This window comes from Telopea speciosissima, chromosome 8, assembly GCF_018873765.1.
Source record: "Telopea speciosissima isolate NSW1024214 ecotype Mountain lineage chromosome 8, Tspe_v1, whole genome shotgun sequence".
NCBI classification, from domain to species: domain Eukaryota; kingdom Viridiplantae; phylum Streptophyta; class Magnoliopsida; order Proteales; family Proteaceae; genus Telopea; species Telopea speciosissima.
The window spans coordinates 62,497,112-62,523,761 of NC_057923.1; the positions used below are offsets into that span (position 1 = coordinate 62,497,112).

General features: G+C 39.3%; 1 protein-coding gene across 1 annotated transcript; it reads right to left on the minus strand.

Moving 5' to 3' along the window:
• Window positions 1-618: 618 nt before the first annotated feature.
• Window positions 619-20,765, minus strand: LOC122672552 (cytochrome P450 CYP82D47-like). Its single transcript, XM_043870015.1, has 2 exons — window positions 19,821-20,765; window positions 619-1,243 (listed from the first exon to the last, which is right to left on the minus strand). Exons 1-2 carry the CDS (start codon window positions 20,763-20,765, stop codon window positions 620-622), a joined length of 1,569 nt encoding a protein of 522 aa, XP_043725950.1. The 3' UTR covers window position 619.
• Window positions 20,766-26,650: the final 5,885 nt, after the last annotated feature.

Here is a 26,650-nt window from a genome sequence, read left to right on the forward strand (position 1 = left end):
AATTTTTTAGTGGGTGTTGGTCCTCTATTACTTATTTTTGTTGTTTTTTTTTTTGAAGTGCTTCATTCAAATTTGCTAGATTTGTTATGTGAATTGGCCTAGGGTTTTGCACGGAGCATGTCTTGTTCACCTATCACTTCTGGGAGATGCCTTGAACTACTTTTACCGCGTCTAATCTTCTTCTGTAGGAATAATACATTGAAGAAGGAATGAATGAGGAATTTGCCGGTAAGGCCATTCATGTGCTCTGATTTCAAATGATACATACACGGGATATATGTAGAGGAGATAAGAGGGGGAAGAAAGAAAATAAGGCAGTAGAGACAAAAGATAAGTTTGGCTTTATTGACGAAGCAGTGACATCTTGGCTTAATTGAGGAAGCCTAGCATCCTTATTCAAAGAGAAATTTTAGGAATTCATTTGTCGTTCAAAGTCGTAGTTTTAACTTCTACTATGCATTTTGAAAAAACTAAAACCTAAGAGGGTCTTTGTGAATCAAAAGGGGAAATGGATTATTCCAAGTTTGTGCCTAAGATTGGGGCCAGCAGGACGTAACGCACAAACCAAGCAAGCCCATGCATGCACGTAAAATTTTATTTATCCATTTTTCTCTAAAGTCTAGCCTTCATACATGTTAGAAGGAAGACGTGGGGTGAGAAGAACTTGAAGAGGGGTTGCTTTCGGTAAGGTGATGCTTACACCTTCAGTCATGTCCACTGGTTCAGGCAAGGGGTTCATCACATCGAACCCATGAAGAACACGAGCAAGGGCCAAGTGAAAGACTTGTGTAGCCAAGGCAATACCAGGGCATGGCCGTCTACCTGCACTGAACGGGATATACTCATATTGTTGAGCCCTGAAGTCTAAATCAGCATGGGTTGTGAGAAATCTCTCAGGCCGAAACTCATTAGGGTCTGACCACATGTTAGGGTCTCTATGTAGTTTCCATATGTTCACAAGCAAACGTGTACCTTTTGGAACATGATACCCACCCAATTGGCAATCTTCCATGGCTTGACGTGGCAATACGGGTCCAGGTGGGTATAGGCGTAATGTTTCCTTTACAATTTCTTGGAGGTACACAAGGTTCTTTATATCTGACTCGTCCACATGTCTGTCTTTGCCAACATGGATATCCAACTCATCTTGGGCCCTTTTTAACTCATGGGGATGGTTTAATAGTAAGGCAAGCGACCATGTTAAGGAGAGGAACGTAGTCTCGGAGCCACCTACAATAAGCGTCTGCAAATAGAAAACCAAAACAAATAACAACATCATATAGTCAGAAATACAGAGAAAATTGGGTCCACTACTCACATGGGTCAAGTTCTAGTTCAGTTGGAGTTGGTCAAGTGACAAACAAAAAAAAAAAAAAACACTTTGAAATCTCAAGAACTACTGGGCAAGAGGGTTCATGGAAATGCTTAGACTATCAAGAAGTTGCATGCAATAGATGAGAGGGTACAAGATTGGATTTATTTTAGAATTTGATAAGTAATCGCCAATCCAAACTATTCTCTAGATATCCAACGGTCGCCCATAGACTACTCAATGGATAGGATTCATCCGAAAACCTTTTGCCTATTGAGTAACATTCTTCATTGATGAACTATTTAAGAACCATAGGAGAAGAGGACCCTATGTCATCTCATTGGTCAAATTTCTTTCATAATTCATCAAGATAAGCTAGCTGATATCAGGTTTCTATCCCCTACGGGTAACCACCCCACCCCATCTCACACCCTAAGGACAGTGTGAGATGGGGTGGGATGGTTACTCGCATAGGAGGGGATCTAGACTCACCAATCAACACAATTCTTATCTAACTGTTAGAATTTTCACATCAGTCCTTTATGATTCTTTGGTGAAAATAAATTAGAAAGAAAAACTTCTATATGATGGGTCTTATGATTGAGATTTATCTACAAAATCTCTCAACCCCAAGGACTCAAATACTGGATCTAAATCAAATTAGACTTCATTGATGATGTTGATCCAATCTCAAATTGGCCAATCATAGTTAAGTTTCAGTGTTTAAACAGAGGTTACAGAGGACTTGGCTGTCCTCCAGTCGTGGCAGGAGCTGGAAAATCCAGCCCAACGAAAACCGGAGGGTTTTGGTCATTTCATAGGGGGGCCCGCCTGTGAAATGGCCCAAACTCCAGCCCAACGAAAACAGGAGGGTTTTGGTCATTTGCTAGGAGACCGGCCTGTGAAATTACCCAAACACCCCTGTTTTTACTGGGTTGGATCCTCCTGGTCCCGCCACGGTTGGAGGAGAGCCGAATACGATCACGGATCTACTGGCCTTTTTTTCCCTTCTTTCTAGGAGGGGGTGGTAGAAGGGGACTTGGCTCCTGTCCTGCAGTGGCGGGAGCTGGAGCGTCCAGCACCCCCCTGCGATCACTCCACCTGGCCCTCTTTGAATCCAACGACATAATATTGTTTGAACCATTATTTTAATTCAGACCTCCCATTAACCTCTCTCACCCGCCCAGATCCCATTAAACCCGACCCGATATATCACACACGCTTTTTCCATTTATTATTGTTGGAGATTACCGTGTAAGCTTTAAAGTCACATAAGAATGTGAATCAAAGATTAAACACAGAGAAGAGGGACCCATGTGACTGTGAATCAGAGATTAAAACTCGAAGAATTGAAGAAGAGGACCACCACTTTCAGCAATTTCTACCTTTTTGCCGCTTTCTTGACTGAGAGAAGTAGACAGAGGAAGAAGGACCCATTTAAATGAAGCTTCGATGAAGGTTTTCGCCGGGGTTTATTTTCTTCTGTTTCTTCAAAGAAACTGGAAACTAGCAAAACCTCAAAACCCAGCCTCTTTTTCCAATTGCTTTTCTGATCCAAAGCTGATTCAGTGCCTCCGTCGTCTGAATTATGTGGCGTTCAGAAAAGGAGAGAGTCGCACGAACTATCGTCGTCGGTCGCCGTTCGCCTTAGTCGCTTTTCACCGTTCGCCGTTCAACCAGTAGAGATGGAGGTGAGAGCTCCATAGGGTTTGTCGTTGTTTAAGAAAAACGAACAGAGGAAAAGAAGGGAAGAGAAAGACCCACTCCTCGATTTTGGTTTTCCAAAAGTGAAATACTTCGGGTCGGATTTAATGGGATCTGGGCGGGTGAGAGGTTACTGGGAGATCTGGATTAAAATAATGGTTCAAACAATATTATGTCGTTGGATTCAAAGAGGGCCATGTGGAGTGATCGCAGGGAGGTGGTGGATGCTCCAGCTCCCGCCACTGCAGGACAGAAGCCAAGTCCAGTAGAAGGTGCCCTATTTATTGCAAACACCAAAACCATACCGCAAGTAGCTCAAAGGAGTGGACAATGCCATTAAGGTAAGCTTATCTACACAGTACAAGGAGACAAACACTAGCTATATATATATAACTTGAGGATATAATTAATAATTCGATCGAGACATACCAGTACAGTTGCCTTGATGACAGTATCACGATCGTAACCATATATTAACTTCTCCTGATCAGGAAAGTTTGATATCATCACATCCATAAAGTCCTGTTCTTGATCACCTGTGACTTTCTTCTTCTTCTTCTTCTTCTTGTGCTCTTCCAACCAATTCCCAATTAGACAATCCATTTCCTTAGCTACACATTTCATGTCTCGCAAGTGTCCTTGCAAATCCATCCATTCAAGATAAGGCAATGCATCCGATACAACGAAGATCACGGTTAAACGCGCGAGTTCTTCGAGACCTTTCTCGAATTTTCGACCTTCTTCATCATCTCCGTCAACATCTATGGTACCAAAAAATCGTTTCCCAGCGAGGAGTTTGGTGATGGTATTGAAAGTTAAGCCACGAAACCATTTATTCATCTCTACAATAACTGGGCCTCCATCTTTGTTCATCTTGGCCCAATAAGAATACAACTCTTTGATCCATGTATCTACTTCTTTGATTCTTACGTGCTTAAGCATGTCAAGCCTTGTTTTGGAGAGAAGCTCAAGAGAGCTTATCTTCTTAAGCTCACGCCAATAAGGCCCTTGTGGTGCGAACCCAAAGACAGCATAGTTGTAGCCCAAGTACTTCCCTGCAGCCACTGGTGGGCGTGTGGCTAAGACCTTGTCTTCAGTAGTGAAACACTCTTTAATCACCTCACGTCCACTGATGAGAAGGGCTCGATGCACGCCTAGACGAAGTGTCACGGCCGGGCCATACTTGTCAGCGATGGTGCCGAGTGTCCGGGCCAAGGGCACTTGACCCCTTAGTAGATGAAGGTGACCAATGATGGGTAAGGCACCAGATGGTTCAGGGGCTGTTTGGGGTTTAATGGGCTTAGTGTTGTGATGAGTAGTAACAGACCTTGTTCCTCTCCATACTTGGTAGAGGAAGATTAGGGCAACAATAGCTAGGATTGGTTGAAATTGGACAAGAAGATCTTCCATTGATGAATGGATCGAGGAATGCAGAAGCAGTAGGATCCGTTTGGTATTTAAAGGTGTTTGTTTCAGTCTTTCGAGAAAAGAACGTCAAATTTGACTTTGAATCCAAACCTGGACTAAGCTTTAACCAATACAAGGGCAAGAGAAAGCATCAATATATTTCCAAATTTAAAATTAAAGTTGCCAATAAGATACTTTCATATCTTGGACCCCACTAAATTAATAGTGGCTGCTACTCTTCACTGCATACATGCATCTCTATGTAAGCGTAAGTAGAATCAATACAGATCCTCTACGGCTCCCTGTCCGGACAAAATGATGCGCGCAATATTTGCATTACCCCTACTCAGGCAAGGCGCTCGAGCAGAAGGTATTGATTTGTGTCTAGACGTAGGAATTAGACTAACCACACAATCGGTTCTTTTTCCCAACAAAATAATTGAGAAAGAGGATCATCCTATTTTTTATTTTTAAAAAATCTATAATTAATAAGCAATTGATAATTAATAAGTATCCTACCCAAAAAAAGATAATTAATAAGTAGAATTAAGCCAATTAACATAAGATGGAGAATTAGTTGTTTTTTTGCCAAAGGAGTACAAACATTAGTGAGAATATAATAAGATACTAGGTTGGAATTCACTAAACATAATAAAATACTTGTCTACTATTTTTTTTTATAAAATGATGTAAACTCTAGTGCAATGTCATAGAATCTTATACTATACATCATTGGATCCCTTTCTCTGCATCTCAATCGTTCAACCCATCCATTGTTGTAATGTTTTTTGATGCCACTCCTCTCTCTCTCTCTCTACACAATCTGAGTCCTCCTACCCCTATCAACCCTTGCCCCACCCACCTTTGCAACCATCGCACCTCTGCAACCCCCGCTCCACCTTGCTGGGAATATTCATCGAGACAAAGAACTTTGAAGGAGAGCTCCTTGGAAAACCTTGCAGAGAACTTTAATTTCGTAGCATGCTAAGAAATTCAAACGCAGATTTTAAAGATGAGCTTGCTAATGCATTTTTAGGGGGTGTTCATGAAGGCAATAACAGAGATACACAATCACAAGCACAAGCTTGCACAAATCCGACGTAATTTTATTAATTTAAAAAATAAAAAATAGAGGGAAAATATTGCTTCATTGCCCTTATATAAAAAATGTGGTTTATATTGACACTCTATTCTTTTCTAACCATGCAGGTTCCATATGGATCCATATGAATGATATCATGTTGCCACCTCTCATGGGTTTGGCGTGCTGATTCTTTCTTATATTGCATTAATTGTAAGACAAGAAAGCCAATATATATATATATACCATATATTAGTCAAGCAATCCCAAAGCCTTCAATGCTAGGTGCCTCTATACTGATATCATCATCGCACCTGCTAAGGTTGGGCCCTAGATTGGGAGAGAGAAAGATGGTATAAGTAAAAATTGGAAAAAGGAGAAATTTTCACCTACCTCCCCTTAGGTATCACATAATTACAAAAACACCCGTTAGTTTTGGGAAATATCGCATGCCTCCTAGCCCTCGCCAAAAAAAGAGAAAAAACCTGCAACTCATCTTCCACTAATGCGATTACTCTACCCATCACTATGTATTTCTCTTTTCTTATTAGTATTTCTTTTTCAGCCTGCAACTCATCTTCCCTTTTTTCAAATCCAAAACGATTTTGGGGAAGATGAGTTGCAGGTTTTTTCTCTTTTTTTGGCAAGGATATTTTTGTCACTTTACCTATTGATTTTAACATTGTTAGTCTTACACTAACGGAATGGGGGCATGTGTTAACTTTTTAGAAAAGTAAGAGGGCATGCAAAATTTTCCAAAATTGATGGGTGTTTTTGTAATTACGTGACGTTAGGGAAGGTATGTGAAAATTTCTCAAAACTATCCATCGGTTGATAAGGTGCTAGCTTGTAATATTCCATTGCATAGAACTAATATACAAAAATAAAAAATTATGGAAAAAAGAGCTCTGCCCGGGAGTGTGGCCTATGCCAGCACTTCCATGAGTCTATCTCTCTCCTCCTCAAAATAAGGGTGCATAGATGTCTTTTCATATAGGGAGAAGAAAGATAGACTCATGGAAGTACTGATGTAGGCCACACTCCCGGACAAAAATCTGCTTCACAAAAACTATAAACTTTTGGTGAAAGTAGAATTTATATGGGTTTTTTTCCAGTCCCATCTCAACCCTTGGAAACCCCACTTGAATACATTATAAAATTGGCAAATCCCACACGGGTTTTCACGGGATAGACCATGAATCGTTATCACCTCCAATTCACTGCCCGCTCCAATTCCCTCCAATTCCTCACATGGGAGCGAAAATGTCCACCCTACCCCCTGCCCGAACACACTGCCCAAGGTGGGGTAGGGTGGTCATTTCTGCTCCTATGTGAGGAATTGGAGTGGGCAATGAATTGGAGGTGATAAAAATAAGATAGATCACAGGATATGTCCAAGTTGAAGGATATTTTATGTGAGTCGGGCATCTCTAGACAAGAGTACACACCAAACGGTTCAAAAACTTTTTAAGTTAAAACCTTGATTCTGGTGTCAATAAATCGGGTTTGGCCGGACCTAATTGGTCTTTACGTATCAATTTAAGATTTTGGGATAGGATTCCCTAAACTGCCCGGTTGCTTGAGTCTAGAGTGCAGTTTTAGACGAATAAAGGAACCCTCTTTGGAATATATGCCATACCACCCCCTCACATGAATAGTGATATGTAAGGAGATGTGCATTTTCATTTTTGAGCTAACGTTATGCACAACTTTTACCTTAGGATTTCATATCGTTTCCTAGTTGGCGAGGGTATGGACACATTTCTGTTCAATCAATTGGTTATCGATATATAATTGGACTCAAGGTAATCGTATTATGTTTACGATTTAAATAATCTAATTGATTATTTGGAATATAAAGAGCCCTTAAACATGTTATAATCGGTTACAATATTTGGTTAGTCTCAATTAAGTGATTATAATAAGACCATTACCTCGTATCCGAAACTCCCAATTATTAATTAATCGATGCTTAAGTTTGACACATTTAATAATCAATCAGACTGATCTCAAACTTCAATCGGTCTATTCAAATCAAACCTACTAGTGTAGGCCAAGTTTTTTTTTTTTTAATGGTAATTGTGTGGACTAAATTTTGACACCTTACTCAACATCACTGATTCAACTTCTCTCTCTCTCTCTCTCTATCATCTTTTTTACAATTTTCCTTGAAACCAAACCAGAAGAGCTACAACCTCTCTCTCTCTCTCTCTCTCTCTCTCTATCATCTTTTTTGCCCGAGTTCCTCCCCTGCTCTCTTTACCCCCCCAATTCACTTCCATCGCCGAAAAGGCACCAAGGGTAAAATTGATTCATGAATGCATAATGGCATGATCCTATTTACATGTGTGTATAGAAGGGATTTAATTCCTATACTTGGTATCAGAGTCAGTTTTTGCCCTTTACATTCTTGAATCGCTGTTTAGATGAATGGTATACTTTTTGGCTGAACTTCTTCACTCCTCAGTCTCACAACAATCACAATTCATAAACGCTGAATACTTTCTTTCTCGCTTTCACTCTTTCTCTGTATCTTTCAAGTTCTCTTTCTGGCCCGAATCTTTTTGTGTCATCTTTGCTCCATCCAAGCTAGGGTTATGGACCAATTGTATAGAAAATTACCTTCGTATACCCAGTTTCGTAGGATTTATTGTTGTGCTTTGTGTTTTCTCCCATTGTTTGATTTATCAACATTCTGCACCGATACCGACAAAAAATGTGATAAACGCAAATAGTTCTTGCGGGGTCGAGGTTCAAGATTTATCTTTGAAGCTTACTGAGCAAACGATGAAGGATCATCATTCGCGTTATTTCGATCTTGCTTATTTTCTTACCAACCCTGATACTATCTTTGTAGGATTTGGGGTGGACGATGATGCTTCAAAGCTATTTAACGATGATGGATTCAGGGTATCTAATACCATGGATATTTACACAATTGCTCCAATCAAAAAGTTTGATCGAGGGCATCCAATGTAAGATATTTTTTCTAATATCTCATTGGCTGGCCCAATTGACCAAGTATCCCAAACGCTCATGTTAGTTGCACTTTGAATACTAAGTTTTCTATTAATTAGAGAATTTCTATTTGTTAGAGATTAACACATTATAAGATAATGCACTCTCCTACTATCCGTTAATATCTAGCCATTATGGGAGGCTAAATATTAACTATTTAATAGGGAGACTTAGGTCCCCTCTCTATCTCAACGCACACTCATTCCCATTGACGAGTGAGCATACGACTAAGGCAAATGAAAGAAACCTAGCTCCATTAAAGTCTTAAGAAAAGGAACTCAAAAACTGGCATCAATGACTTCATCCAACTCTGCTGGACCGTTGGTGAACGGTACTTATTTCTTACCCTTTATTTTTATGATTCATGAATGCATAATGACATGATCTTGTTTACATGTGTGTATAGAAGGAATTTAATTTCTACACTTGGTATCAGAGCCAGTTTCTGCTTTTTTCATTCTTGAATCGCTGTTTAGATGAATGGTGTACTTTTTGGCTGAACTTCTTCACTCCTTAGTCTCACAACAATCGCAACTCATAAACACTGAATTCTTTCTTCTTCGCTTTCACTCTTTTTTTGTATCTTTCAAGTTCTCTTTCTACCCTGAATCTTTCTGTGTCGTCTTTGCTCCATCCAAGTTATGGTTATGGACCAATTATATAGCAAATTACATCCGCATACCCAGTTTTGTAGGATTTATTGTTGTACTCTGTGTTTTCTCCCATTGTCTAATTTATCGACATTCTACACCGGTACCGACAAAAAATGTGACAAACGTAAATGGTTCTTGCGGGATCGAGGTTCAAGATTTGTCTCTAAAGCTTACTGAGCAGACGATAAAGGATCGTCATTCGCGTTATTTCGATCTTGCTTATTTTCTTACCAACCCTGATATTGTCTTTATAGGATTTGGGGTGGACGATGATGCTTCAAAGCTATTTAACAACAATGGATTCATGGTATCTAATACGATGGATATTCACACAATTGCTCCAATCAAAAAGTCTGATCGAGGGTATCCAATGTAAGATATTTTTTCTAATATCTCATTGGCTGGCCTAATTGACCAAGTATCCCAAACGCTCATGTTAGTTGCACTTTGGATGCTAAGTTTCCTATTAATTAGGAAATTCCTATTTGTTAGAGATTAACACATTATAAGATAAGGCACTCTCCTACTATCCGTTAATATCTAGCCATTATGGGAGGATAGATATTAACTATTTAATAGGGAGACTTAGGTCCCTTCTCTACCTCAACGCACACTCATTCTTATTGACGAGTGAGCATACGACTAAGGCAAAGGAGAGAAACCTAGCTCCATTAAAGTCTTAAGAAATGTCATCAATGGCTTCATCCAACTCTGCTGGACCGTTGGTGAACAGTACTTATTTCTTACCCTTTATTTTTATGATTCATAAATGCATAATGACATGATCCTGTTTACATGTGTGTATAGAAGGAATTTAATTTCTACACTTGGTATCAGAGCCAGTTTATGCCTTTTACATTCTTGAATCGCTGTTTAGATGAATGGTATACTTTTTGACTGAATTTCTTCACTCCTTAGTCCCACAATAATCGCAACTCATAAACGCTAAATTTTTTTTTTTTCACTTTCACTCTTTCTGTGTATCTTTCAAGTTCTCTTTCTGCCCTGAATCTTTCTGTGTCGTCTTTGCTCCATCCAAGTTAGGGTTATGGACCAATTGTATAGCAAATTACGTTTGCATATCCAGTTTCGTAGGATTTATTGTAGTACTCTGTGTTTTCTCTCATTGTCTGATTTACCGATATTCTGTATCCATACTGGCAAAAAATGTGACAAACATAAATGGTTCTTGTGGGGTCGAGGTTCAAGATTTGTCTCTGAAGCTTACTGAGTAGACGATGAAGGATCATCATTCGCATTTTTATTCTGATCTTGCTTATTTTCTTGCCAACCTTGATACTATCTATGTAGGATTTGGGGTGGACGATGATGCTTCAAAGCTATTTAACGACGATAGATTCAGGGTATCTAATACCATGGATATTCGCATAATTGTTCCAATCAAAAAGTCTGATCGAGGGTATCCAATGTAAGATATTTTTTTTAATATCTCATTGGTTGGCCCAATTGACCAAGTATCCCAAACGTTCATATTAGTTGCACTTTGGATGCTAAGTTTTCTATTAATTAGGGAATTCCTATTTGTTAAAGATTAACACATTATAAGATAAGGCACTCTCCTACTATCCATTAATATCTAGTCGTTATGGGAGATTAGATATTAACTATTTAATAGGGAGACTTAGGTCCCCTCTCTACCTCAATGCACACTCATTCCCATTGACGAGTGAGCATACGACTAAGGCAAAGGAGAGAAACCTAGCTCTATTAAAGTCTGAAGAAAATGAACTCAAGAAATGGCATCAATGGCTTCATCCAACTCTGCTGGACCATTGGTGAATGGTACTTATTTCTTATCCTTTATTTTTATGATTCATAAATGCATAATGGCATGATCCTATTTACATGTGTGTATAGAAGGGATTTAATTCCTACACTTAGTATCAGAGTCAGTTTCTGCCTTTTACATTCTTGAATCGCTGTTTAGATGAATGGTATACTTTTTAGCTGAACTTCTTCACTCCTCAGTCTCATAAAAAGCGTAACTCATAAACGCTGAATTCTTTCTTTCTTGCTTTCACTCTTTCTCTGTGTCTTTCAAGTTCTTTTTCTGCCCTGAATCTTTTTGTGTCATCTTTGCTCCATCCAAGCTAGGGTTATGGACCAATTGTATAGCAAATTACCTCCGCATACCCAGTTTCGTAGGATTTATTCATCTCAAGTTAGGGTTATTGACCAATTGTATAGAAAATTACCTCCGCATACCTAGTTTCGTAGGATTTATTCCTCCGACGTGTTAATTCATGCAGTTGTTATAAAAAATGAAACAACTGTGTGTAAATGGATTCAACTAATAAGTTCTTTGTATTGGAAGAGGGACATTTGTGTAGGATTAGATGTTCATTTGAGCTCGATTAGTACTGTGAGTGTAATGGTACTTTGTGTCAATTCTCATTGTCTGATATATAGATTTTCTCCGGTAATACAGCAGCAAGATTTAGTTGAGGAGAAAGAAACAGGCTCAGGAAGTAAAATAGATTCAAAATTATGCGTGGAAAACAAAGGCCCTGAGGAATTAATTGGTTTTCTCCAAGTTGACGTAAAAGATTATGCCAAGATAACGAAGAATCAACAATCTCCTACAAAAAAAGCTGTAAATGAGGAAACAAATTTCGATGGGATCAAAGAACCAGACTCGAGCGGTAAAACAGATTCAGAATCACGTGTGAAAGAGAGGCTCTGAGGAATTAATTGGTGCACTCCAAGTTGAAGACGAAGGTCCCAATTAGCCCTCAGCATTTTCCCATTCGTACACTTGTAAAATTTCTTAAGAACCTCAGCGTACTATTCGTTGGTGTTGGACTACAAAATGTTACTACCAGGCTTCGTGTTGATCTGGGATACAGTGTATCCAGGATTATGGATATTCCTTTATTTGTTGATCTCAACTATTCTCTGAAGAATTTGGCCCAGAAGTTCTTGACTATCGAAGCGAAAGACAAACTGAACTGGAGGATAACAAACTGGGAAGCTGATGAGCTAACTGAGGAGCAATATGATTTTTCGCTTTGGATGGCTTTCTGATGGCCGCTCTTGGAAGGAAGCTGGTGAGGTAATTGATTGTGGTGTTAATCGATTGGGCCCAGTCAATTTTGCTTTTGTCTATTCAATCCTTAGTAAATTAACATCTCATATGACTGTATTGTTTCCGCCCATTTAAGTAATCAGAGCATGAACTCGTCTCTATTCGGTTGATTATTTACCGATCCATAATTAGATTCAAGGTAATCAGGTTAATTAGGCTATAATTGGCCTTTAAATGGTATAATTGACTAAACAGATTATAACTGATCCTTAAATTAACCATAAGGCATATATAATCAAGCTAAAGCTGAACTCGGACTTCAACCAGTCAGTTCATGTCAAGCCTATTATTGTGTGTCAGTTTCTGACACCCATACTCGATGTCACCCGATTCACATAGGGTTCGCTGGCCTTCAAGATGAAGGACATTTTAGTGAAAGGAGAATGTAAATCGGTGTTCTTTTTAAGGGACTCGGCTTAGGTTCACGTACGAGAATGTTCAATTAGTGGGGCATGGTGGTGATGCGAGGGTTGCAACAAGGTTAGGTTGGACTGGGCTTTTTAAAACCCTAGCCCAACCTTGAGTCCCCTTAACTGGTCCCAAACTTAATTTGACTCTGACTCAAGGCCTGAAAAATCCGACCCTGGCCTTGAGTCAAGGTCGGGTCAAGCTGACCTTAATTGGCCTTGATTATGAGAATGGCGAAGGAAAACGCATGGGTGGGTTGGGTCGAGGACGGTATAATAAAATATGTTATACCACTCATTATTTTCATATTTTATAGCAAAATGTGCATTACATTTTAAAATTTATAATATATATACTGATATAATATTTATTGTATAATATAATTTAAAATAGGATTGGGTTAAGTTGGGCCAGGCTGGGCTAAGCCCGAGGCTTCAACCTTGGCCCAACCAAACCTAACTAAAGGCAAAAAAATTCCCATGTGCGTAAAATAAAATTAATTTAAATTTCAAAATTGAAACAACTTTAAATGCGGTTGGATCCGGAACCGCAATCGTCAGAACTTCTTCACTCCTCAATCTCACAACAGTTGCAACTCACAAACACTGAATTCTTTCTTTCTCGCTTTCTCTCTTTCTCTGTATCTTTCAAGTTCTCTTTCTGCCCTGAATCTTTCTGTGACGTCTTTGCTCCATCCAAGCTAGGGTTATGGACCAATTGTATAGCAAATTACCTCCGCATACCCAATTTCGTAGGATTTATTCCTCCCAAGCTAGGGTTATGGACCAATTGTATAGCAAATTACCTTCGCATAACCGGTTTCATAGGATTTATTCCTCCAGTGTGTTAATTCATACAGTTGTTACGAAAAATGAAGCAACTATGTGTAAATGGATTCAACTAATAAGTTCTTTGTATTGAAAGAATGACATTTGTGTCGGATTGGATGTTCATTTGAGCTCGATTGGCACTGTGAGTGTAATGGTACTTTGTGTGAATTCTCAATGTCTGATATATAGATTTTCTCTGGTAATATAGCAGCAAGATTTGACTGAGGAGAAAGAAACAGGCTTGGGAGGTAAAACAGATTCAGAATCACGCGTAAAAAATAAAGGCCTTGAGGAATTAATTGGTTCTCTCCAAGTTGACGTAAAAGATTACACCAAGATGACAAAGAATCAACAATCTCCTGTAAGAAATATTCTTTTATTTGTTGATCTCAACTATTTTCTAAAGAATTTGACCCAGAAGTTCTTGGATATCGAAGTGGAAGACAAACCGAACTGAAGGATAACGAACTGGGAAGCTGATGATCTAACTGAGGAGCAAATACGATTTTCTACTTTGGATGGCTTTTTTATGGCCACTCTTGGAAGAAAGCTGGTGAGATAACTGAGGAGTAAATACGATTTTCCGCTTTGGATGGCTTTCTGATGGCCGCTCTTTGAAGGAAGCTGATGAGGTAACTGAAGAGCAAATACGATATATAACGGATATGGATATGGATAACAATAATTCAAATTCAAACTCCAGTATGAATGGGTCAGTCGACCATGGGAAGTCTCCTAGTTTGCTGGAAGTTATTCAACCGTGGAACCAAAGAGTTTGATACAACTCAAAGTCTTTTGAATGTACACAACAATTGTAAATTTCAAATTGTTGTTACGTTAAAATACAATTATAAATACATCTCCCTATCATCAAGATAAGATAGGGGAAGAATTTCAGCTCAATACAACTTTAACTTGGTATCATTCGCAATTGACCATGGTCACCGATCACCATAGCCAACTCCGACGACTCAACCACCACTGCTTCCGATAATTCCTCGTCGTCCGTAGTCTCTCCCACCAATGTTGTTTCTCTTCTCCCTATCAAACTTGACAGAACAAATTATCTATTATGGAAGTCTCAGTTCTTACCATTACTCCATGCGCATGACCTCTACGGCTTCGTTAATGGCAGCAACGTTAGTCCACCACTAACTCTCCCTTCTTCCCCAACCTCCAACACCACTATTCCCACTCCAAACCCTGCATATGCTCTCTGGCGCATGCAAGATCAGATTATTCTCAGCTGGATTATATCCTCTCTCACTAAAGGTGCTCTTGCATAAATTATTGGACTATCCTCCTCTCACGCTGCATGGGCCACACTGGAACACACTTATGCTTATGCGTCTCAGTCTTAAGCACGCATCATGTAGCTCAAGACCTTCCACTCGTCAGGGATAGGTTTTTCGATGGCATTCAGTTGGTCACAGAGTGACTTAAACTAAATGAGATAATCAATGAGAGATGCTTGTTGCTCCCACTTGAGAAACTGCAACTGGGAGAGGAGTTCGAACTCTTCTGCCTCAGATGTTTAAGAGAATGTAGCAACAAGAGCCTTCCAGAGGTCTTGTGAAGTTCTCATCCCGACGGCATGAACAACGGCTTCCTCTGAGAGAGTTGCAGTGATCCAAGCCTTAACGAGCCTGTTAGTGCGAACCCAAGACGTATAGTCTGGGTTTACTCCTTTCTTTCCAACGACAGAAGTAGCCTCACTGTTGGGCATCTCTGATCACCGGTGATGAAGCCCTAGAGATCTTGGCTTTCAAGGAGAGAGCAGATCTGTGTTTCCCATAAGAGGAAGTTGTTTGAGGAAAGCTTGATGGATGTAAACAGGGTGACATTGAGTGTTGAAGGGTAGGGATAGGCCATGGTAGTATCGTGAGAAGTTTCTCCCTTGGAAAGCTCTGATACCAAAGGAATAATGGAAACTCAGAGGTTTGCTTTAATAGCTTTCTCAATGATGAGAAGCACATGCTCGTTTCACTATATATATAAGCATTGTACAAGAAATATCTTTACAAAAGAATATCAGGAAGTTTGTTACAAGTGAATGGCTAAGATGAAATCTTCTGAGGGGTATCTCCAACAGGCCCATGTGATGCTGTTGGCTGAGCTGGAATTGCTTCATCTGGCAACTGTGCTGAGGTGACATTTCCTTTAGGAGTGGTATTTCCTTTAAATTCCTCGATGCGAAAGTTAAAGAAAAGCCTGCCTGGGAAGACTGTAACTAGAACATTGAGTTGGATGTAGATCAATTCCGTAAAGCTGCACTAGATTATTTTCTGATGGCATGGCTCAGAAGAAATTCTTATGTTGATATTTGGAAAATAGGGATGGTTCCCTAATGTATTAAGGCTTTTAGGCCTCTTATTAGCGTTCTATGGTATCTCTGTTTTTTCTTGCTACCTACAAAGGGGATTTTATTTTCAGGTTTCACTAGTTTGAGATTTTGTAGGATGCCATAGTATAAAGCTTTTACTATTTCTATATTGATGTTCTCTGATATAATTTTTACACTCAGAACTTTAATACTTGTTTTCTCTTTGCGAGTCTTGCTCTTTCTGATTTTCTTTAGTTTTAAAATCCATTATTGTGTATTTGATTGATCACTCTTGATGATGCTTGAGTGCATGGTTTAATGACTAAATTGTGGAACTGGGCAGGGTTGTGGAGTTGTTATGACTTGGATTGTTATACTCCAAAGCAAGGTTCCAAAGATTCCAAATGTCGAAACCAAATTATATCAAATCTGCAAAATGGGCGTAAAATTTGCTTCATTTCACAAATCAACTCGAAATGGCCATTTGGGTAGCCAAATGATAAGGAATTTTGCCTTGAAACTTCTTATAGATATTTAAATAATTAGAACCGGGGAGCGCAACAACTTTTACAACTTCAACTCAAGGATTATAATATTCCTGTATGAGTGGTAAAAAAATGCTACAAACCTGTTAATTTATCAATTTTATATTAATCATACATTCTAATGTCAATCTAATTTAATATGAAAAAAATGGAAAAAAAGGCATGGGGCACATTTTTAAGTATGTATGAACCTTGTCAAATAGTGAAATATTGACTAATGCATTATCTCATTGACAAGCCATCCGACTATTCCAAAGTAGTAAGACAATGGCTGCAATTATACCATACATATAAATTCTTATAACCTATTTACTTTTTAGTATCTTCACATCATAAAATGGGTTCTCTATGTACATCTTGGGCTTTTTGGGAGTTGACCAAGAGACTCGAGACATCTTTTTGACCCATGTGGTACTGCACGACGAATATTAACAAAAACAATTCCTTGACTAGTAACCAACTAACCACTACTAGCAAAAAAAAAAAGGGCGTACCCAATACACGAGGTTCCCACCACTGTGGGGTCTAGGGAGGGGTAATAATGTATGCAGCCTTACCCCTGCTTTTGCAAAAACGTTATTTCCAGACTCGAACCCGCGACCACTTGGTGTACTACTAGCACTACACCACTACTAAATTTTAATACAGTGAACTAAGATATTACCTATTTGGTGATGTGCTAATTATGAATCATGTCCATAATTACTTACTAGTAAATTTGCATGTGCAAAAGCACATGTGTGCATGTGTGAACTTGCATATTCAAAAATGCGAGTTCAAAGAAACAATACTTGACTTCCCAGTAAAACAACATGCAATATAAATTAGGGTATTGAAGGGGGGAAAAACACTAATCACTAATAGTGGTCATCAACTTGAATCACATCCATCAATTTTTAGGGTCAAGTACACAATTTCCACTTACGGTGAAGCTCATTTGGATCAAAGCAATGCTTTCAATAATGTCAAAACAAATTGCAGGAGTACTAATATTCATTATCTCGAGCACTAGTGAATTGGCAAGCCCAAATTTAAAGAGTACCAATTCATCAATTTCCATGCTAAAGAGTTTAGACACATTTACAATCCTGAGTTTAATGAATGAGTGGGTGTTGGTCTTCTATTACTTTTTTTTTTTATTTTTTTATTTTAATGAAGTGCTTCATTCAAATTTGCTAGATTTGCTGTGTGAATTGCCCTAGGCTTTTGCACTGAGCAAATCATGTTGGCCTATCACTTCTAGGAGATGCCTTGAACTACTTTTACCGCGTCCAATCTTCTTCTGTAGGAATAAGACATTGAATATAGAATGAATGAGGAATTTGCCAGTAAGGCCGTCCATGTGCTCTGATATCAAATGATACATACACGGGATATATGTAGAGGACATAAGAGGAGGAAGAAAGAAAATAAGTCAATATAGACAAAAGATAGATTTGGCTTTATTGACGAAGCAATGGCATCTTGGCTTAATTGAGGAAGCCTAGCATCCTTATTCAAAGAGAAATTTTAGGAATTCGTTTGTCATCTAAAGTCGTAGTTTTAACTTCAACTATGCTTTTTGAAAAAACTAAAACTTAAGAGGGTCTTTGTGAACCCAAAGGGGAAATGGATTATTCCAAGTTTGCGCCTGAGATTGGGGCCAGTAGGACGTAACGCACAAACCAAGCAAGCCCATGCATGCACGTAAAATTCTATTATCCATTTGTCTCTAAAGTCTAGCCTTCATACATCTTAGAAGGAAGACGTGGGATGAGAAGAACTTGAAGAGGGGTTGCTTTAGGTAAGGTGATGCTTACTCCTTCAGCATGTCCACTGGTGCACACAAGGGGTTCGTTACATCAAACCCATAAAGAACACAAGCTAGGGCCAAGTGAAAGACTTGTGTAGCCAAGGCAATACCAGGGCATGGTCGTCTACCTGCACTGAACGGGATATACTCATATTGTTGAGCCCTGAAGTCTAAGTCAGTATTGGTTGTGAGAAATCTCTCAGGCTGAAACTCATAAGGGTCTGACCACACGTTAGGGTCTCTATGTAGTTTCCATATGTTCACAAGCAAACGTGTGCCTTTTGGAACATGATACCCAATCTTCCATGGCTTGACGTGGTAATACGGGTCCAGGTGGGTATAGGCGTAATGTTTCCTTTACAACTGCTTGGAGATACACAAGGTTCTTTATGTCTGACTCATCCACATGTCTGTCTTTGCCAACATGGACATCCAACTCATCTTGGGCCTTTTATAACTCATGGGGATGGTTTAATAGTAAGGCAAGCGACCATGTTAAGGAGGGGAACGTAGTCTCGGAGCCACCTACAATAAGTGTTTGCAAATAGAAAACCAAAACAAACAACATCATATAGTTAGAAATACAGAGAAAATTAGATCTACTACTCACATGTGTCAAATTTTAGTTTAGTTGAAGTTGGTCACGTGACAAACAAAAAACACTTTGAAATCTCAAGAATTTATTTTGGAATTTGATGAGTAATCGCCAATCCAAACTATTCTCTAGATATCCATCGGTCGCCCATAGACTACTCAATGGATAGTATCCATCCTAAAACCTTTTGCCTATTGAGTTACATTCTTCATTGATGAACTATTTAAGAACCATAGGAGAAGAGGACCCTATGTTATCTCATTGATCAAATTTTTTTCATAATTAATCAAGATAAGCTGATATCAGGTTCCTCTCCCCTACGGGTAACCAACCCACCCCATCTCAGACCCCAAGGACAGTGTGAGATGGAGTGGGATGGTTACTCGCATAGGAGGGGATCTAGGCTCACCAATCAACACAATTCTTATCTGACTATTAGAATTTTCACATCATTCCTTTATGATTCTTTGGTGAAAATAAATTAAAAAGAAAAGCTTCTATATGATGGGTCATATGATTGAGATTTATCTACAAAATCTTTCAACCCCAAGGACTCAAATACTTGTCTGAATCAAATTAGACTCCATTGATGATGTTGATCCAACCTCAAATTGGCCAATTATAGTTAAGTTTCGGTGTTTATACAAAAGAGGTTACAGAGGACCTGGCTCTCCTCCAGCCGTGGCAGCCCGGGAGTTGGAGGATCCAGCCTAGCAAAAACTGGGGTGTTTGTGTCATTTTACAGACGAGGCCCTATGAAATGACCAAAACCCCTTGTTTTTGCTGGGCTGGATCCTCCAACTCCCGCCACAGCTGGAGGAGAACCGAACACGGTTACGGATCTACTGCCCTGTTTTTTTTTCCTTTCTTTCTAGGAGGGGGTGGTAGAAGGTGCCCTATTTATTGCAAATACCAAAACCATACTGGAAGTAGCTCAAAGGAGTGGACAATGCCATTAAGGTAAGCTTATCTACACAGTACAAGGAGACAAACACTAGCTATATATGTAACTTGAGGATATAATTAATAATTCGATCGAGACATACCAGTACAGTTGCCTTGATGACAGTATCACGATCATAACCATATATTAACTTATCCTGATCAGGAAAGCTTGATATCATCACATCCATAAAGTCCTGTTCATGATCACCTGTGAGTTTCTTCTTCTTCTTGTGTTCTTCCAACCAATTCCCAATTAGACAATCCATTTCCTTAGCTACACATTTCATGTCTCTCAGGTGTCCTTGCAAATCCATCCATTCAAGATAAGGCAATGCATCCGATACAATGAAGATCACAGTTAAACGTGCGAGTTCTTCGAGACCTTTCTCGAATTTTCGAGCTTCTTCATCATCTTCGGCAACATCTGTACTTCCAAAAAATCGTTTCCCAGCAATGAGTTTGGTGATGGTATTGAAAGTTAAGCCACGAAACCATTTATTCATCTCAACAATAACTGGGCCTCCATCTTTGTTCATCTCGGCCCAATAAGAATACAACTCTTTGATCCATGTATCTACTTCTTTGATTCTTACGTGCTTAAGCATGTCAAGCCTTGTTTTGGAGAGAAGCTCAAGAGAGCTTATCTTCTTAAGCTCACGCCAATAAGGCCCTTGTGGTGCAAACCCAAAGACAGCATAGTTGTAGCGCAAATACTTCCCTGCTGCCACTGGTGGGCGTGTGGCTAAGACCTTGTCTTGAGTAGTGAAACACTCTTTGATCACCTCACGTCCACTGATGAGAAGGGCTCGATGCACGCCTAGACGAAGTGTAACGGCCGGGCCATTCTTGTCAGCGATGGTACTGAGTGTCCGGGCCAAGGGCACTTGACCCCTTAGTAGATGAAGGTGACCAATGATGGGTAAGGCACCAGATGGTTCAGGGGCTGTTTGGGGTTTAAGAGACCTTGTTCCTCTCCATAGTTGGTAGAGGAAGATTAGGGCAAAAATGGCTAGGATTGGTTGAAATTGGAGAAGAAGATCTTCCATTGTTGAATGGATCGAGGAATGGAGAAGCAGAAGGATCCGTTTGGTATTTAAAGAATTTTTCTCCTCTCACGTTCCTTGCTCGGTCAGGTTTCTAGGTTCTCCTCATAGGGAGGATAGAAATGATGACTTCACCTCACCCGGTCAGTGTGTTCAGGCAGAGGGTGAGTCATCATTTTCGACCCCTATGAGAAGAACCTACGAACCTGACCGAGCAGGGTTAAAGGTGTTTGTTTCAGTCTTTCGAGAAAAGAACGTCAAATTTGACTTTGAATCCAAACCTGCTCTAAATTTGAACCAATACAAGGGCAAGAGAAAGCATCAATTTCCAAATTTAAAATTAAAGTTGCCAATAAGATACTTTCTTATCTTGACCCCACTTAATTAATAGTGTCTTCTACTCTTCGTTATTGAAAGTCACTGCATACATGCATCTCTATGTAAGCGTAAGTAAAGTGCTATTAAAAATTAGGGTAAAATGCATGTACCCTCTAAAATGCACCCAATATTCCTCATACCCCCTAAGGTTCTGATAAATTCATGTACCACCCTTGCAAATTCCACGTATCATTCCTATTTTACCCCCTAAAGCCATTTAAGTCCACACCGTTAAGTTTAAGCGTTAAGTGCACCCTTTCTTCTAAAGGTCTTTTCATATTATGAACAAATAGGTCAGGGCAATTAGGTCTTTTCCAATTTAGAAAAGATAGAAGAAAGGGTAGTTTGGTCAACTTTTTAGCTCTTGACGCCTAACTTTAACGGTGTGGACTTAAATGGCTTTAGGGAGGTAAAGTAAGGATGATACGTGGAATTTGCAGGGGGTACTTTGACTTGCAGAACCTTAAGGGGGTATGAGGAATATTGGGTGCAAGAGAATGTTAACCATGCATTTTCAATTTCATTGAAAGGTGAACAGTTTTTTTTTTTTCGCTCATAAAGGTAATGGTTTGTGTCTAGACGTAGGAATTAGACTAACAACACAATCAGTTAACGGTTCTGTTTCCCAACAAAATAATTGAGAAAGAGGAACATCCTATTCATCATTTTTAAAAAATCTATAATTAATAAGCGATTGATAATTAATAATTATCCTACCATAAAAAGATAATTAATAAGTAAAATTAAGTCATCTAACATAAGATCGATAATTAGTTGTTTTTTGGCCAAAGGAGTGCAAACATTAGTGAGAATATAGTAAGATAATAGGTTGGAATTCACTAAACATAATAAATTATTTGTCTGCTATTTAAAAGAACAAAAAGAAAAGGAAAAATGATGTAAATTCTAGTGCGATGTCATAGAATTTTATACTATACATCATTGGATCCCTTTCTGTGCATCTCAATCGTTCAACCCATCCGTTATGGTAACGTTTTTTGCTGCCACTCCTCTCTCTCTCTCTCTCTCTGTGTACGCAATCATAGTCCCCCTACCCCCAGCAACTCCTGCCCCACCCACCTTAGCAACCATCGCACCTCTGCAACCTCCGCCCCACCTTGCTGGGAAATATTCATCGAGACAAAGAACTTTGAAGGAGAACTCCTTGGAAAACCTTGCAGATAACATTAATTTCGTAGCAGGCTAAGAAATTCAAATGCAGAATTTAAAGATGAGCTTGCTAATGCATTTTTAGGAATCTAAGTCCTCTCAGGTTCCCTGCCCGGTTAGATTCGTAGGTTCCTCTCATAGGGGGCGGAAATGACGACCTCACCCCCTGCCCGAACAAACTGCCCAGGTGGGGGTGAGGTTGTCATTTCCACCCTCCCTATGAGAGGAACCTATGAACCTGACCGGACAGAGAATCTAAGAGGAAAAAAATTCTATTTTTAGGAGGTGTTCATGGAGGCAATAACAGATATACACGATCACAAGCACAAGCTTGCACAAATCCAATGTAATTTTATTATCCTAAAAGATAAAGGGAAAATATTGCTTCGTTGCCCTTGTATAAAAAATGGGGCTTATATTGAGAATACGTCTCTTCTATTCTAATCATGTGGGTCCCATATAAATGATATCATTTTTCAACGTCTCATTGATTTGCTTACATTGCATATATTTTAAGACAAGAAAGGCAAAAAAAAATACCATATTATCAGTCAACAAGCATTGATTATTATATTATTAAGCATGGACATTCTCTAATGTGGGGTTGGCACTTGGCAGACATTAGGAAAAGCTCCGGATGAATGTTTACAAGTTAATTGTAGGTTTCGTCAATGGACTGGAAATTCCCTCTGCCCCTACCGTACTCCGAACGAAAAGATCCATTAGATAATAAACTATTGGTTCTAAGTCATCTCTGGCGATGGGGTAATCCCAAAGCCTTCAATAGTTCAATGCTAGGTGCCTCTGTATTGATATCATCTTCGCACCTAAGGTTGGGCCGTAGATTGGGAGAGAGAATGATGGCATAAGTAAAAACTGAAAAAAGGAGAAATTTTCAGGTATCTCTCCTGAGATATCACATAATTATAAAAACACCTATTAGTTTTGGAAAATTTCACGTACTTTTGATTTTTCTTAAAAATTAACACATGCTCCTCTTCCGTTAGTATAGGACGTAACAATGTTAAAATCAATGGATAAAATGATGAAAATGTCCTTGCCAAAAAAAAGAGAAAAATAAAAACCAAAGCGGTATAATATAATTGGATTAGGACTGTCGAGTGAAATTTCATCAAATGTTGGATTTCTCAAATGTCATTTACCCAAAGACCAAAGCGGTATAATAATATAATTGGATTATAACTCTTGACTGGTCCCTCCCTAAGTTGACTGGTCCCTAGGTGACCGTTGCATCCCGAACCCCAGAAGTCTTGCGTGACTCATGAGTCAATGAGTCAAGAGTCGTGACTCGTAACCGATTGAGCCAAGGGTTGTAACTTGTAGTTGTAACTGCAATTTAAGAACCGTTTCGAGAATCTAGACCTCTTCATGAGTCAATGAGTCAAGAGTCGTGACTCGTAACCGATGGAGCCAATGGTTGTAACTGCAATTTAAGAACCGGGTCGAGAATCTAGACCTTTCCATATCCATCTATATATAGTAAGGGATGGGAGAGCTCTTAGTTCGTAGTTGTATGTTGGTAGCTTAGGAAATCTCTCCCATAGTGGCATAGTGGCTTTGGAAAGAAAAGGATAACTTTCTTTTCCTTTTTAGCAGTGGGAGAAGAAGAGAGAGACAGTACAATGTCTAATGACTGAGGAGAGGAGTATGAATGGGAACCAGTTTTTTGTCTATGCCAGCACTCTCAGGTGCCTTTCTCTCTCCTCCTCAAAACAAAGGGTATAGATGTCGTTTTTATATAAAGGGGAGAGAGATAGACTCCTGGGAATGTTGGAGTAGGTCATACTCCCGGATAAAGTTTTTTTTTCAAATAATATTTCTATGTGGGGCTTTTCTAGTTTAGATTATTCTGACAATTTTTTTTTTATTCTTGTTTTGCTTTCCGACTTAGACTTGCTACAGAGAGTTCTATCGAATGTATATGTCTTATTCAGACTCAAAATCTGCAATTGATGGGATCATTGGGGTCGCCTCAGCTCATTGGCAAGCTTGAAACGTTATTCACCAAATCAAGACTATTGCATACACTCTTTGAGAGTCTTCCATTATTTATTTATTTATTTTTACTACACGAAATGAAATCATTATGCAGATCAGCTTGCTAACCTTGTACAATCTAGCTTCCACAAAAATTGATTTTTGTATAGATTTCTTACCCCAATCCCTCCAAAATGACATTTTTACCATAGGATGTAATTTCCCAAGCATTAATAATTGTTCTATTATTCATGAGGATCTATCTTTTTTTATTAAACAAATTTTCTTTCAGTATCTTACGCATTGATTATTATCAAAAATAAATAAAAATCTTACACATCGACAATCTCAAAGATGGAGTTGACACTTGGCAGGCATGACAAAAAACCAGGGATGAATGCTTGTCTCAGAATGAAATCGAAATCTATCATTTACAATCGAACTGAACCACATCGCATAAAAATGATCCGGTAAACTAGAGCGTTATTCAACCCATCTCAACCCATGGAGCCCCAATAGTTGACTTTACTTTATGGGAAAAATAACATTGCCTCATCGCATGGTTTTGTGTTTAGACCCACGAATACATGAAATTATTGTTCCACCATATAAAATAAAAAATCCATCCATGTTGATGCCCCTGTGTGCTCTCTTATTGGCCCTATACTAGTGCAAAGATTATATAACCAATTAGCGATTAAAACCCCGATTGTGGTTAAATTGGTTGGTCCAGTTGATTTTGGTCGAACTACTCAATCCCTACTATTTAAGGTCACACAATATTTTTGCCCATTAAGTAATTGGGTCTTGTAGGCCAAACTATAATTGTACCTTAAACTGCTTAATTGACTAATGGGATTATAAATGATCCTTATATGAACCATGGAGAGAGATAACATTAAGTGTATATAATAAGGGGAAGATAACGCTACTTGTTCGTGTGCGGCGCGTGACCCCTATGGTACAGGGCCACACAAAATAATTGCTGTCGCGCCTTCAAGGATTTCTGCCTTTTCATGGGGGTATGACGGTTATTTTGCATGGACTTGTGTCTAGGTACAAGAGCCGTTCACCGCACGCCACCACGTAGCATTCTTTCTCCCATATAATAAACATCATAATTTATCTATGGGGCATCCGCATCCGCATCCGTGCCCGATTAGCTATCGGACGGATTCAGATAGTGCTCAACGGATACGGATACGGATCGGATATTTTAGCCGTTTACATGTAAATATAGCTTTTCAGATAGTTATGATCTAGCCGTATCCACATCCGTTTAGCTTTCACATGGATTTGAATAGTGATAAACGGATACGGAAACGGATTTCGGCCCCTACCTGCTCCTAGACACATGGGGGTGGGTGCAATGACCACCCTGCCCCTTTGCACAGGCTGCCCATGTGCTTGGGCGCAGGCTACGCTGCGGCACAGAGAACATTCTCCCTTTATCTATATTGAGATGCCCATACGTGTTCTCTCATTATAGCCTAAAGAAGTAGCTATCGATCTTTGCCCTTACTTTGATTGTGGTGTCAATCGGTTGGGCCCAGTCAATTTCGCTTTTGTCTATTCCATCCTTAGTAAATCAACATCCCGTATTGTTTTCGCCCATTTAAATAATCGGGCCTTGTAGGCCAGGGCATGAGCACGTTTCTATTCGGTTGATTACTTACCGATCCATAATTAGATTCAAGGTAATCAGGTTAATTAGGCTATAATTGGACTTTAAACGGCATAATTGACTAATCAGATTATTTATTGGTCCTTAAATGAACCATAAGGGATATATAATCAAGCTAGAGCTGATCTCGGACTTCAACCAGTCAGTTCATGTCAGGCCTATTATTGTATGCCAATTTTTGACACCCATACTCGACGTCACCCGATTCACATGGGGTTCGCTGGCCTTTAAGACGAGTGTGGGTTTTTTTTTTTTTTTTTTTGATGAAAGTGTAATCACACAAATCACACACCAATCCCAAAAGGTTAACTGACTTTTAGGACCGTGGAATGGCGGATATACACAACACACACCATACTCATACACCTAATGTGGTGGAGGAGTGTGGGTTGATCTACCGAGTTTTAATTTAAAAATTCCTGTTAGGTTTTAATATGTTCCCCAAAATACCCTTCGATATCCCGTGCGGATCTGAATCTACCCAATGAATGGATTCCCATTCACTATTGTTGAAGCCTGAAGGCCATTTTTAGTGAAAGGAGAATTTACATCGGCGGCTTGGAGGGGACATGATACTCCGCCTCAGGAAGCGAGGTCTCGTGATCAAACCTTCGCCGCAGCATAATTTCTTGGGGCCACCCGCCTGAGGCTCACTAGG

Bases quoted from the DNA above. Each gene is read 5' to 3' on its own strand.
- LOC122672552 (XM_043870015.1), bottom strand. From the start codon at position 20,765: ATGGAAGATCTTCTTCTCCAATTTCAACCAATCCTAGCCATTTTTGCC. The intron at 1,244-19,820 runs GTATGTCTCGAT...TTCTATTTGCAG, and splicing joins TCATCAAGGCAACTGTACTG to ACGCTTATTGTAGGTGGCTC.